Genomic DNA, 12,260 nt, shown 5'->3' with positions numbered 1-12,260 from the left:
TAAACATGAGCGTCTTTCAACTCTTTTGTTTCTTTTCACTGTCTTTTCGAAGAAAATAAGTGATTTTAAGTAGCCAACGGACCTCCTCAGGTGGTGGAAATGGTGAATGAAAGTGGAAATATTGTTTTCTTAGAATAAGGCTGTTGATATTGACACTGCCATGATTTGATAATTACACCAACTCATCATTTCTTTTATTATCAAACACCAATCAAAAGTTATTACAGTTCCCTTTTTCAATTCAAACAGAAAAGACAATTTTAGTTTGTGCACTTATCAAACCATCTCCCCGTATGAGTAGCCAAAAAGTAATATATAAGAATTCCGTTGCAAGGATTCCTTCCACCCCAAACACAGACACTGAACCCCCAAATTCTAAACAAAAACCAGGCCTTTATCGTCAAAATTTCAATAATTGCAATAAACCCTTCAAGGGTTTTGCATTTGGGGCGCTAAAATGACAAGTTTTCCTCTGCTCAATGACCAAGTTGAAGGAGCCGTTGATTACAAAAGCCGCCCTGTGACCAGATCTAATTCTGGAGGATGGAACTCTGCATTTTTCATCATCGGTACATAAAAATACAAGAATTTTTCACTTTCATTTCATCTATGTGATTTATACTTACTATATTTATTTCTTGGATTGAAGGGGTGGAGATGGCCGAGAGATTTGCTTATTATGGAATAGGTTCGAACCTTATAACTTATCTCACCGGACCTCTTAGACAATCCACGGCAATTGCAGCAGAGAATGTAAATGCTTGGTCTGGAGTTTCCTCTATGCTTCCTTTATTAGGAGCTTTCATTGCAGATTCTTATGTGGGTCGTTATCGAATGATCCTTTTTGCTTCACTTCTCTATGTCATGGTTCGTTTCTTCTTCTTTTTCTTACCTTTTTTTTGTGTGTTTTTGGTTGTGTTTATCATTCATTCATGATTCCTATCTGGGTTGTTATGAAATGATTCTTTTTGTTTCAATTGTGTATCTCTTGGTTTGTTTCTTCTTCTTCTTTTTTGCATAACAAAAAGAATGAAATTTGTGTTTGGTATTTTGCACCTTCAATTTCCTGTATACAATAAATATCAATCATGAATATTGGTTTTTGAAGGATAAAGAATTATATTAGAAAAAAATTAAAGAACCCGGGGATCAGCCCCGGTGATCGAGATGATCAAGCTACAACCAAGAAGTGGGGAAGAAAAAAAAAAGGAATTCAGGACGACACAAAACCAGGGGGAGGAAATCAAACATTTCCAAGGCCATCCTAGAGGCTCCCTCCCTCGCTAGCCGATCTGCCTCACTGTTTGCTGACCTTTGATGTGCTGGAAAGAGATGGAGGATCCCTTTACTCGATCGAAAATCTCATCAATCCAATGTGTAAACCCCCAAAGATGGGGGAGATTATTACCCTTCGACCACTTATGACATTTAGGGAATCCCCATCCACTATAATCTGATCAAGGATATTATGCTCAATCAACCTTATTCCTTGATGAACGACTCTTATCTCTGTCTCATTAGAGTGCAATCCCAATGAGGCATGAGAACGTCCAACGTGTTTTGCCTTCATGATTGCGAAGAAGACCACCTACTTCTGTCGCCCCAGGATTCCCTATGCTAGAACCACCGAAATTCAGCTTATAGTAACCCTTCATAAGCAAGACCCATGACTGAGCAACTAAACTGCCTTTGCACTCCAGAGATGGTGTGGCAAGGGCTATGATATGCTCTCAGAAACTAGAGAGCTAAAAACAGAGTAGCTAGAAAATAGATGTTGCAGAAGGGAGAAGAAGAGGAAGAAGAAGAAGTTAGAATAATATCTTTTTTCATCATTCTTTTGCAGATTTCTCCCACTCATATATGAAATATCCTAATGGCCTGACATTGACATATCTGTAGCTCTTGACATTTACCCTTTTACCCTCACATTTGATTAACTAATTAACTATCCTTACTCCCACTAATTTCTGATATGATCAGACATCCACACTGGTTGTCGAATTACCCTCCCTGCTCTGTTTTGGGCCGTAGATTCGGACTGATCTTCTTCACCACTATTATCCGATGTTTGTTCAGTTGTGTTGCTATCATTGCCGACCCCTTTGAGACGAACCTTGTCCTCAAGGTTGAGAAAAGGATAATCAGACTGCAATTCTTGCAAGTTCTCCCATGATGTATCTTCAGGCAAGAGACCAGTCCACTGAACAAGTACCTGTTTGACTCGAATGTTTCCTTGTAAGACCGTTCGAGTTCCCACAATGGCCAGACGTGAGATAATGGGTGAATTGTTTATACTTTGAACAGGCAATTCACAAACTGATTGAGGCAGAGGTCCGTAAAACGGTTTGAGTAATGAGACATGAAAAACAGGATGTATCTTACTATTGGCAGGAAGTTTCAGTCTGTAGGCCACTTTCCCCACCTTGGCTTCAATCTCATATGGCCCATAGTATCGCTTGCTGAGTTTTTGTGAAGTTCTGCGCACCACGGTTTGTTGTCTATAAGGTTGTAGCTTCAAAAAAACCCAATTTCCTACCTCAAAGTTCCTGTCACTTCTTTTCTGATCGGCCAAACACTTCATACGAGATTGGGCGTGTTGCAAATTAGTCTTGAAAGTGGCTAATAGACTGTCTCTTTGCTTGAGTTCTGCATCAACAGCTTCAACCACAGAGGAATCTGCAATATATGGTGGAATGGAGGGGGGTTTTCTCCCATAAACCGCTTCAAAAGGGGACATTTTAATGGCTGAATGGAATGAAGTGTTGTAAGAATATTCAGCCCAGAGTAGATGAGTGTGCCACTGGTTCGGGTTATCCTGAGAAAAAGCTCTGAGATATTGTTCGACGCATCTGTTCAAGACCTCAGATTGTCCATCTGATTGTGGGTGATATGCAGACGACAGATTTAACGACGTACCACTTAATTTGAATAACTCCTTCCAGAATCTACTTATGAAGATAGGGTCTCTATCTGATACGATTGTCCTGGGCATGCCATGAAGTTTGATAACCATTTATGTGAACAATTTGGCTACCTTAACGGCATTATAGGTTGCTGGTAGAGCGCCAAAATGCGCATATTTTGACAGTCGATCAATGACCACTAAAATGGTGGAGAACCCGTTTGAATGTGGCAATCCAGTGATAAAATCCATTGCAATGTCTTCCCAAATCAACTGAGGTATTGGCAGGGTTTGTAAGAGACCCATGGGGGGAGAAGTACTGTACTTAGTCTGTTGGCAAACGATGCAATTTTTGACAAAGTTTTTGACATCGGTCCTTAGACTTGCCCAGAAAAAACTAGCTGAGATTCGCAAAAGTGTTCTGAGTGTACCTCCATGCCCTCCTTGAGGTGTATTGTGAAATTCATGCATGATGCGGTGGCGTAATGGTGATGTAGACCCAATAAATAGCCGGTGCTTATGGAAAATGAGTCCATTTCGCACAGAAATTTCTGATCCAGCTAAGCCCTTCTGAATTTGATCATGTTTGGCGATTAATTCTGGATCAGTGACATTCTCCAGTTGGATTTGTGCTGCAATATCAAAAATTGGATATGAAGTAGTCATTTGCAGCTGAGATAAGGGACTTTCCACTGATTGAGCGACAGGTTCTTGGACTCTAGATAGTGCATCCGCTGCTTTGTTCTCACTTCCAGCCTTGTAAACGATAGAGTAATTGTACCCCAACAATTTGCAGAGATATTGTTGTTGAGCTGGTGTTTGAATAACTTGATTCATGAGATTTTTCAAACTCCTATGATTAGTGTATATGATGAATTTTCGTCCGAGCAAATACTGTCGCCATTTCTTGACAGCTTTTGTTATTGCAAAGAGCTCTTTTATGTATGCTGATGCCAGTGATAATGTAGGTGACATTTTCTTGCTAAAATACGCAATTGGGTGTTTCTATTGCATCAAAACGGCCCAAATTGCAATACTTGAAGCATCTGTTTCCAGTGCGAGATCCTGTGAAAAATCAGGCAAGGCTAACACAGGAACCTTCTATAATACCCTGTTAAGCCGAGGAATCCTTTGAGTTGTTTCAATGTGGTTGGTCTTGGCCAATCTTGCATTGCTTTGACCTTCTCTGGATCAGGTTGCACTCCATCCCGAGATACCAAATGCCCCAAGTAATCAATTTTGGTTTGGCAAAAATGACATTTGCTCAGTTTAGCAAATAATTGATTGGATGCTAAACATCGCAAAACAAAGTCTAAGTGCTGGACATGTTCCTCCATAGATGAGCTATAAACCAGGATATCGTCAAAGAAAACAATAACAAAGTGCCGGAGAAATGGTTTAAATACCTGATTCATCGTGTTCTGAAATGTTGAAGGGGCATTAGTTAGGCCAAAAGGCATAACTAAGAACTCATAATGCCCTTCATGAGTTCGGAATGCGGTCTTTGCACAATCTTCCTCCTTCATTCTGATTTGGTGATACCCGGATCTCAAGTCTATCTTTGAGAATAGATTTGCACCATGTAATTCATCCATTAGTTCATCTATAGTGGGAATGGGAAATCTGTCCTTAATAGTAATGGAATTTAAAGCTCTGTAGTCAACGCAAAATCGCCATGTATGGTTTTTTTTCTTGACTAACAAGGCAGGGGAAGAGTATGGGCTATGGCTTGGAACAATAATGCCACTGTGTAACATCTTCTGTACTAAACGTTCAATTTCATTCTTTTGGAAATGGGGGTAACGGTATGGTTTGACATTTACAGGAATGGAACTAGGTATAAGATGGATTTGATGGTCCATCTCTCTACAGGGAGGTACAGATGATGGCATTTGAAAAACGACAGCAAATTTGTGTAAAAGGTTGGAAATGGAGGGTGGTAGTTCAGCTGATGCATCAGTATTATATAGGGTAGCAGAAAGGTTGGTGTCAGGAATGTTTTTAATGCAATGAAGGGTGAAACAAGAAGCAATGGAATCGGTTTTAGTGAGGCCTTTCAGCTGAGTTGATTTCAATGGATATGGATTTAAAGCAGCTTCGCCAACTAATTGAACTGCTTGTCCTTTCCAATTGAATTCCATGGTGGATAGTTTATAATTGGTTATGATTGGACCGAGTTCCGCAAGCCATTGAACCCCCAAAATAACATCAGCTCCCTTAATGGGCAAAACAAACAGATCAAACTGAAATTCATGAGATTGTAAGGAAAATTTAACATTGACACATTTCCTGTTGCAAATTAAAGAGTCACCATTCCCAATGAGGACTTTGAATGGGTCCGTAGGAATAATGTTCCAATGTAATGATCTAGCAATTTTCTCTTTGACGAAATTATGGGTAGACCCACTGTCAATGAGAACATGAATGGAGTGGTGGTTGCTTACCCCTGTAATGCGGATCGTACTTGGGTTTTGCTGGCCAACGATTGCATAAAAACTGACATCAGATGGTGTCTCCTCTGATGTTTCCTGAGGAATTTCAATGTTAGAATCCTCCATCACTATCAGGTCTCCCAGATCGGTGCCATCGTCCATAGCAGTGAGATGATATAGGCGTTTTCTGCAATCATGTCCAGGAATGTACTTGTCATCACAAAAATAGCAAAGGCCTTTTTCCCGCTTTGATTTCATCTCCTCCTTCGTTAATTGTCTCGTACGAACTGGAAGTTGCCGTAGTGGTTGAGCGGCAATGGCTTTTAATGGAGGAATCGAAGGTGTAGGTAACAACCCTGAGCCATCTCCTCCTGATTTAGATCCAGTACTTTTCCAAGATTTTAGCAACCCTTCATACTTTTGCTCAAAAATTTGAGCGAGAGACATTGCTTGAAGCAGAGACGTAGGTTGAGCGACAAGTAATTCTCGTTTTAGATCTGGCTTTAAGCCATATACAAAGATGCTGATGAGGAAAGCTTCAGAGAGACCCGTTACCTTATTGGAGAATTCTTCAAAGCGAAATTGATAATCCTCCACCAATGAAATTTGATATATCTTCGCAAGAAGTCCTTTGGGATCTTCATATAAGGAAGGACCAAATCGCAATTTAATAGCATCTAAGAATCCTCGCCATGAATGTATCAGATTGTTCGATTTCACCCATTGGAACCAGGAAAGGGCAGGGCCGTCGAAATTGAAAGAGCTGAGAAGGATCCTTTGATCTTCATGTGTGCTGTAGTAGTTAAAGAATTGTTCCGCTTTGAAAGACCAGCCGATCGGATCAGATCCGTCGAATTTGGGAACATCCATTCGAATGAATTTGTGGTATGTTTGGTGAAATTGCAACGATACCATCGTCGACATTGCCTGCAGAATGCTCTGCGGTTTGAGGTTGAGAAGTAGAGGTCGACGAAGGTCGGATCTGTAATTGGGTGATCATATTGACCAGCTCTTCATGTTGTTGCGTCTGGATCAAACGAATCTCGTTAAGTTGTTGCTGATGATGCTTAAGTTGGTCGTCGATTTTAGCTTGCGCACGCGTATTCTCCGCCATAGAAGAACAAGGGAATCAATGAAAGCGCCAATGATATGCTCTCAGAAACTAGAGAGCTAAAAACAGAGTAGCTAGAAAATAGATGTTGCAGAAGGGAGAAGAAGAGGAAGAAGAGGAAGAAGAAGAAGTTAGAATAATATCTTTTTTCATCATTCTATTGCAGATTTCTCCCACTCATATACGAAATATCCTAATGGCCTGACATTGACATATCTGTCAGCTCTTGTCATTTACCCTTTTACCCTTACATTTGATTAACTAATTAACTATCCTTACTCCCACTAATTTCTGATATAATCAGACATCCACACTGGTTGTCGAATTACCCTCCCTGCTCTTTTTTGGGCCGTAGATTCGGACTGATCTTTTTCACCACTATTATCCGATGTTTGTTCAGTTGTGTTGCTATCAGGCTAGCTTGGAGGTCTTTAATTTCCTTTCCCCTTGAGGGGTTTTATTGTATTTCCTTCTCTAGTTCTGCATACTATACTATGTATTGGCCACCTCGATCTTGGGACCCCCCCCCCCCGCGGATTTATATTAATACAATTCTTTACCATTCGAAAAATATTTCTTCTTTCTATTTTTTCCCAAAAAAAAGAAAAAACTCCCTCTGCTCTCCACTGGAGCAAACTTCAGTCCACCCGTTCCATAAGTCATCCACTGAGATGAACCGGAAGCTGGGTAAAGCCCTAACCCATGCAATAGTCAAGGCTATCACCTCATTGAAGAGATATTGCGGAGTTTTTACTTACCCCTAAACACGGCGGCGTTTCTCTATTACCATGGCATTTAAATAGTAGTCAGCAATGTTACATTCCATAAATTTTTACCACGTTTCCGCCAAGGAGTGAATGACCAATTTTCCAAGAGCTCGGACAGCTCAGATGGAAACACCCACGCTATACCAAACTTACAAAGATTTTTGCTCCACACGAACCTGGTTGTTTTGCAATGAAGGAACATATTATCTACAGTTTCTCTTGCCTGCACGCATAGCGCGCAATGATCAATAATCCATATGTGCCGATTACGTAGATAATCCACCATAAGGATTTTGTCTACAACAGCGGTCCAAGCAAAGGCACAAACCCTTGGAGGTGCCGGTATGCTCCACACTCTAGCCACTGGCGATGATGAATAATTGGATGGAATCAGATTGTAGAATGACTTGACTGTGAAGGACCCAAAAGAGCACTAAATTTAAACCCTTTTGTCAGCGCCAAAATTCTTTATGTAGCCGCACGCCATCCTTTCTAGAAGCCTTGCTGCCCTTTCTATCTCCTTGTCAAAGAGGTTCCTCCTGAATGCAATCTTCTTCATATCCCATCCTCCTCTCTCTCCAAACAATCTTCGACCCAACCTCCTTTTTCGCCTCCAGCCCTCCACTACGAATAGGTCTGGGAAGGCTTCTTTTAGAGGTGCATCTCCACGCCACTTATCATCCCAAAACTTGATGTTGTCCCCAGAGTAAACTATGAACGTGATGCCTTCGTCAAGTTTTCTCTTTTAGTTTAATTTATTTCTCCAGACCGTAATTCATTTTTGTCTGAATCTGTCATCCGATATCCAATTTCCTGGAAGAGCTTCGTATTTTTCTTCAATGACCTTCACCCATAAATGGTTGCCTTCTTCCCCAAATCTCCTTAGCCACTTCCTTAGGAGTGCCTGGTTCACAACTTTTAATCTTCTAATCCCCAATCCCCCTGGCTTGATAGGCTTGCACACCTCCTCCCAAAAATCTAGATGCATCTTTCGCTTTTCATCTAGCCCGCCCCACAGGAATCTTCTTTGAATTTGTTCTATGCGATTCACCATTCATTGGGCATTTAAACACCGATTGTTGGTAGATCGGCATATTTGCAAGGACTGCCTTGATCAATGTTTTTCTTCCTCCCAATGAAACCAAATTTAGCTTCCATGTGTCCAGCCTTTTTTCCACCCTTTCTAATACTTGGTTCTATTGATGTTTAGCAGGCCTGCCCCCTCCCTAAAGGGAGACCCAAATAGGATGTAGGGAAATGATCCACCATGCAACCCAATAAGCCTGCCAACGAATCCAATTCCTCTGAGGACATATGGGAACCCAAGATCTGTGACTTGCAAAAGTTTGACCTTTGTCCTGTAACTACGTCATAGCATCTCAGGACCGCATGTCCGCATTAAGGCTTAGCACCTTTTCTTCCACTGGTGTACTGAAAATTACTGTGTTGTCCGCAAATTGAAGATGGGACACCTCCGGCCATCTACTTCCCATCCTAAATCCTTCTATCAACCCCATAAACTTTCCCTTATCAATTTGCCTGTGCAAAGTCTCTGCCACAATCACAAATAGAAACGGAGATAAAGGATCGCCCTTCCATAATCCTCTCATAGCCTTGAAGAAGCCCCTAGGGCATCCCTTAATCAGTACCCAAAACGGCCGATTAGACACATTTTTGTATCTATCCTCGCTATCTCCCACCAAAGCCCTTTCACTGCAGTGGATAATGAAGGTAGTCGCAGTCCACCTGATCATAAGCCTTCTCCAAGTCTACCTTACATACAATTCCTCTTTCTCATTTTTTAAGTAGTGATCCACCACCTCATTTGCAATCAGCGCACAGTCTAGGATCTGCTTCTCTCCTACAAAAGATGACTGATTGCTGGAGAATATGATTGGTAATACTTTTTTCAAATGCTCCACTTGTACCTTAGCTAGTAATTTCTATAAGCAACCCACTAAGCTTATTGGACGGAAATCCCCAATAGGCTTTTGTGGGGGGGGGGGGGGGGGCGGGTTGGGGCGGTTATCCATTGTCAAAAGGTTGAATCTCATAACCCTCAATCGTCAAGGGGAAGCTTTACACCTGATGAATGCCATCTCTTTGGTACCTCACAATTCCATTTTCAACCACAAATTGGCATCCACAATACCAAAAACTGTGACAACACATCCAACTGTAGCATAGATATTCGCCAAGAAGTGCAAGAACAACACATTTTCGTCTGTGAAGATCACCCTAATTGGACAGAAGTCATAAGTAAGAAAATTCCAGTTAGGGGGTGAGGATGGCCATCTTTTACTCTGAAGTGCTCCGTAGCAGAAAACTTGTTTGACTGGATCTTGTGACCCTTGATTTCAGTGTAGATCGTAGGGACAACCTTGATGAAGTATTGGTATATTCCAGATAATGTTTGCTGTGTTCACTGCACACCTTCAAGTAGATTGACAACACCTGGGACAGGATAGTTTGTTTATTTTGTGGCTTCTATTACTTTCTGTTTGTTTATTTCCAATTTCTGTTTTTGGTTTTCTTTAATTTTGAATTGGGAAAAACAGGGGTTAGGCTTGTTGACTCTATCAGCCGCGCTTCCATCCCTCCGACCACCCGATTGTGAAATCATAATAGAGGAGGAATTCTGCCCATCTCCTTCTGGGTTTCAAATCTTCTTCTTCTTCTTCTCTCTGTATTTAGTTGCACTCGCACAGGGTGGGCATAAGCCATGTACGCAGGCTTTCGGAGCTGATCAGTTTGATGTACGTGATCCCAAGGAGTGCGAATCCAAGAGCTCATTCTTCAACTGGTGGTATTTTGGTCTCTGTGGGGGGACCGTGATTTCTATCTGCATTGTGAACTACGTTCAAGATAATCTGAGTTGGGGTCTTGGATTCGGGATTCCTTGTATTTCGATGGTAGTTGCACTTGCTATTTTCTTGCTCGGAACCAGGACATACCGATTTACTCTTATGAAGGATGAAAGCCCATTTGTGAGAATTGCTCAGGTGTTTGTTGCAGCAGCTCGGAATCGAAATCAGCCAGTTCCTTCATCCATCACGGAGAAAACACGTCTTTCCGCTGCAGGAGATGAAGCAAGTGAAACACCTCTTCTAGGTAGAAGCAGCCAATTCAAGTAAGGGAAACCATTTGCTTGTTTTAACAGGGAAACAGATTTTATAATTGCTTGTTTCGATAATTACACCCATCTACTTTATCTGGTTTTACTTTCAAACTTTGTTTTGAGGAAAAGATACCACTTATTGATAGGTTCTGCAGTTACAACTTACAACTCTCAACAAGCTATCAAACAGCCAAGGAGAGAAGTTTAATCTAGAGAGAAATAAATAAAGTTGGTAACAAAACAGCATGTGTTCCTTTCTGTATTAATATGTAGGTTTCTCGACCGGGCTATTGCTATTTCAGACGATTCGGATTCTTTGAAGAAGAATTGGAAAGAATGTAGCATGAGTCAGGTGGAAGAAGCAAAGGGTGTTTTGAGGTTGGTTCCAATATGGACAACCTGTTTGATATATGCAGTAGTTTTCGCACAGTCATCAACCTTCTTTACCAAGCAAGGCACTACCATGGAAAGACGAATTGGCTCCCTCCAAGTACCGGCTGCAGCCCTGCAATCCTTTATCAGCGGCTCCATCGTTATTCTTATTCCCATATATGACCGCGTACTGATTCCAATAGCCAGAAGGGTTACAAAGATACCGTCCGGGATAACAATGCTTCAGAGAATTGGCATTGGGATGTTTCTATCTGTGGTTTCAATGGCGGTGGCAGCCATAGTGGAGGAGCAAAGACTTGTGGTTGCTAGAGACTCGGGGCTGGTTGACATGCCTTCGGAAACTGTTCCTATGAGTGTATGGTGGTTGGTTCCTCAGTATGTTCTTTTTGGAGCGGCTGATGTGTTTACGATGGTCGGTTTGCAAGAATTTTTCTATGATCAAGTTCCCGATGAGCTGAGAAGCGTGGGGATGTCGCTCTACCTTAGTATTTTCGGCATAGGAAGCTTTCTAAGCAGCTTTCTCATCTCTATAATTGAGAAGGCAACTGTGGCTAGTGGACAGAACTGGTTCTCTAATAATCTCAATCAGGCGCATCTCGATTACTTCTATTGGCTTCTTGCTGGGCTCAGTACCGTTGAATTGGGCCTCTACTTGTACTTTGCCAATTCTTATGTCTATAAGACTAAGACAGGGCATGCCATCATGTAACAAAAAGATTCATGGGATTGTAGAAAGAACATCAAGGTCCTTGTACTATGCCAAATCTTATGTCTATAAGACCAAGAGGGGCATGCCCATAACACCATATGGGTGTCTATATAACCGTTGGATTGTAACGGTCTCAGATCAGGGACTATATATATATATAAACTCAGTATCATGAGATGAGTGTATCTGAAAAACACAAAATTGAAAGCCTGGGAGAAGTCGCTCTGCCACTGTAGCCCAAGAGATTAGTTATTGGAAATGATCATTGCTCTCTCCTCTCCCGTCATGCGCTTCACTTCACCTTGCATTCATTCATCCTTGTGCATCATCATTATGCATCAATCGTCTTCTCTGCACTCGTGAATTTTCAATGCCATCCTGTAACAAAAAGATTCATGGGATTGTAGAAAGAATATGTCACCACCTTCATATGATCAGCCAAATAAGATTCATGGCATTTGAAATGATCAACCAAATAAGATTCATGGAATTGAATGGTACTATTCCACAATCATATAAAGTTTCATGTTTTATATAACTATTTGTTTTTTAGGCTAGTACATTTGGAGATCTATGCTTGATGAAATTGGCACTCTCAAATCTACTGCATATTTATTGTCCTTCAATGGAAGAAAGTTAGTGGGTACCAGTAGGTTTACAGAGTGATGTTTATTGCTAGCAGAAGTGTTTTGGGATATAAGGTTTGAATGAGAATTTTATCCCCAAAATAGTGTGTTTTGTGCTCAGAGGAGGACGACCCTTCCCTCGAAGTGGGTCAAGAGGCTGATCTTCCCTCTAAGAAGTTCAAATCCGTTACGAACCGATTTA

General features: G+C 41.3%; 1 protein-coding gene across 1 annotated transcript; it reads left to right on the top strand.

Annotated features, from left to right (window-relative positions):
• Nucleotides 1-339: 339 nt before the first annotated feature.
• On the top strand, nt 340-12,032 carry LOC143881941 (protein NRT1/ PTR FAMILY 5.10-like). The gene is made up of 4 exons (XM_077385288.1): nt 340-569; nt 650-867; nt 9,771-10,342; nt 10,604-12,032. The coding sequence occupies exons 1-4, from the start codon at nt 458-460 to the stop codon at nt 11,430-11,432; spliced, it is 1,731 nt and encodes a 576-aa protein (XP_077241403.1). The 5' UTR covers nt 340-457; the 3' UTR covers nt 11,433-12,032.
• The last annotated feature ends 228 nt before the right edge of the window (nt 12,033-12,260 follow it).

Source organism: Tasmannia lanceolata, unplaced genomic scaffold, assembly GCF_043159265.1.
Source record: "Tasmannia lanceolata isolate RefF3 unplaced genomic scaffold, GAP_Taslan_0.1 ptg000007l, whole genome shotgun sequence".
Taxonomy (NCBI): domain Eukaryota; kingdom Viridiplantae; phylum Streptophyta; class Magnoliopsida; order Canellales; family Winteraceae; genus Tasmannia; species Tasmannia lanceolata.
Note: the sequence above shows the minus strand (reverse complement) of the source record. Positions and strands in the feature narration are given on the sequence as shown.

Bases quoted from the DNA above. Each gene is read 5' to 3' on its own strand.
- LOC143881941 (XM_077385288.1), top strand. From the start codon at position 458: ATGACAAGTTTTCCTCTGCTCAATGACCAAGTTGAAGGAGCCGTTGAT. The intron at 570-649 runs GTACATAAAAAT...CTTGGATTGAAG, and splicing joins CTCTGCATTTTTCATCATCG to GGGTGGAGATGGCCGAGAGA. The intron at 10,343-10,603 runs GTAAGGGAAACC...ATTAATATGTAG, and splicing joins GGTAGAAGCAGCCAATTCAA to GTTTCTCGACCGGGCTATTG.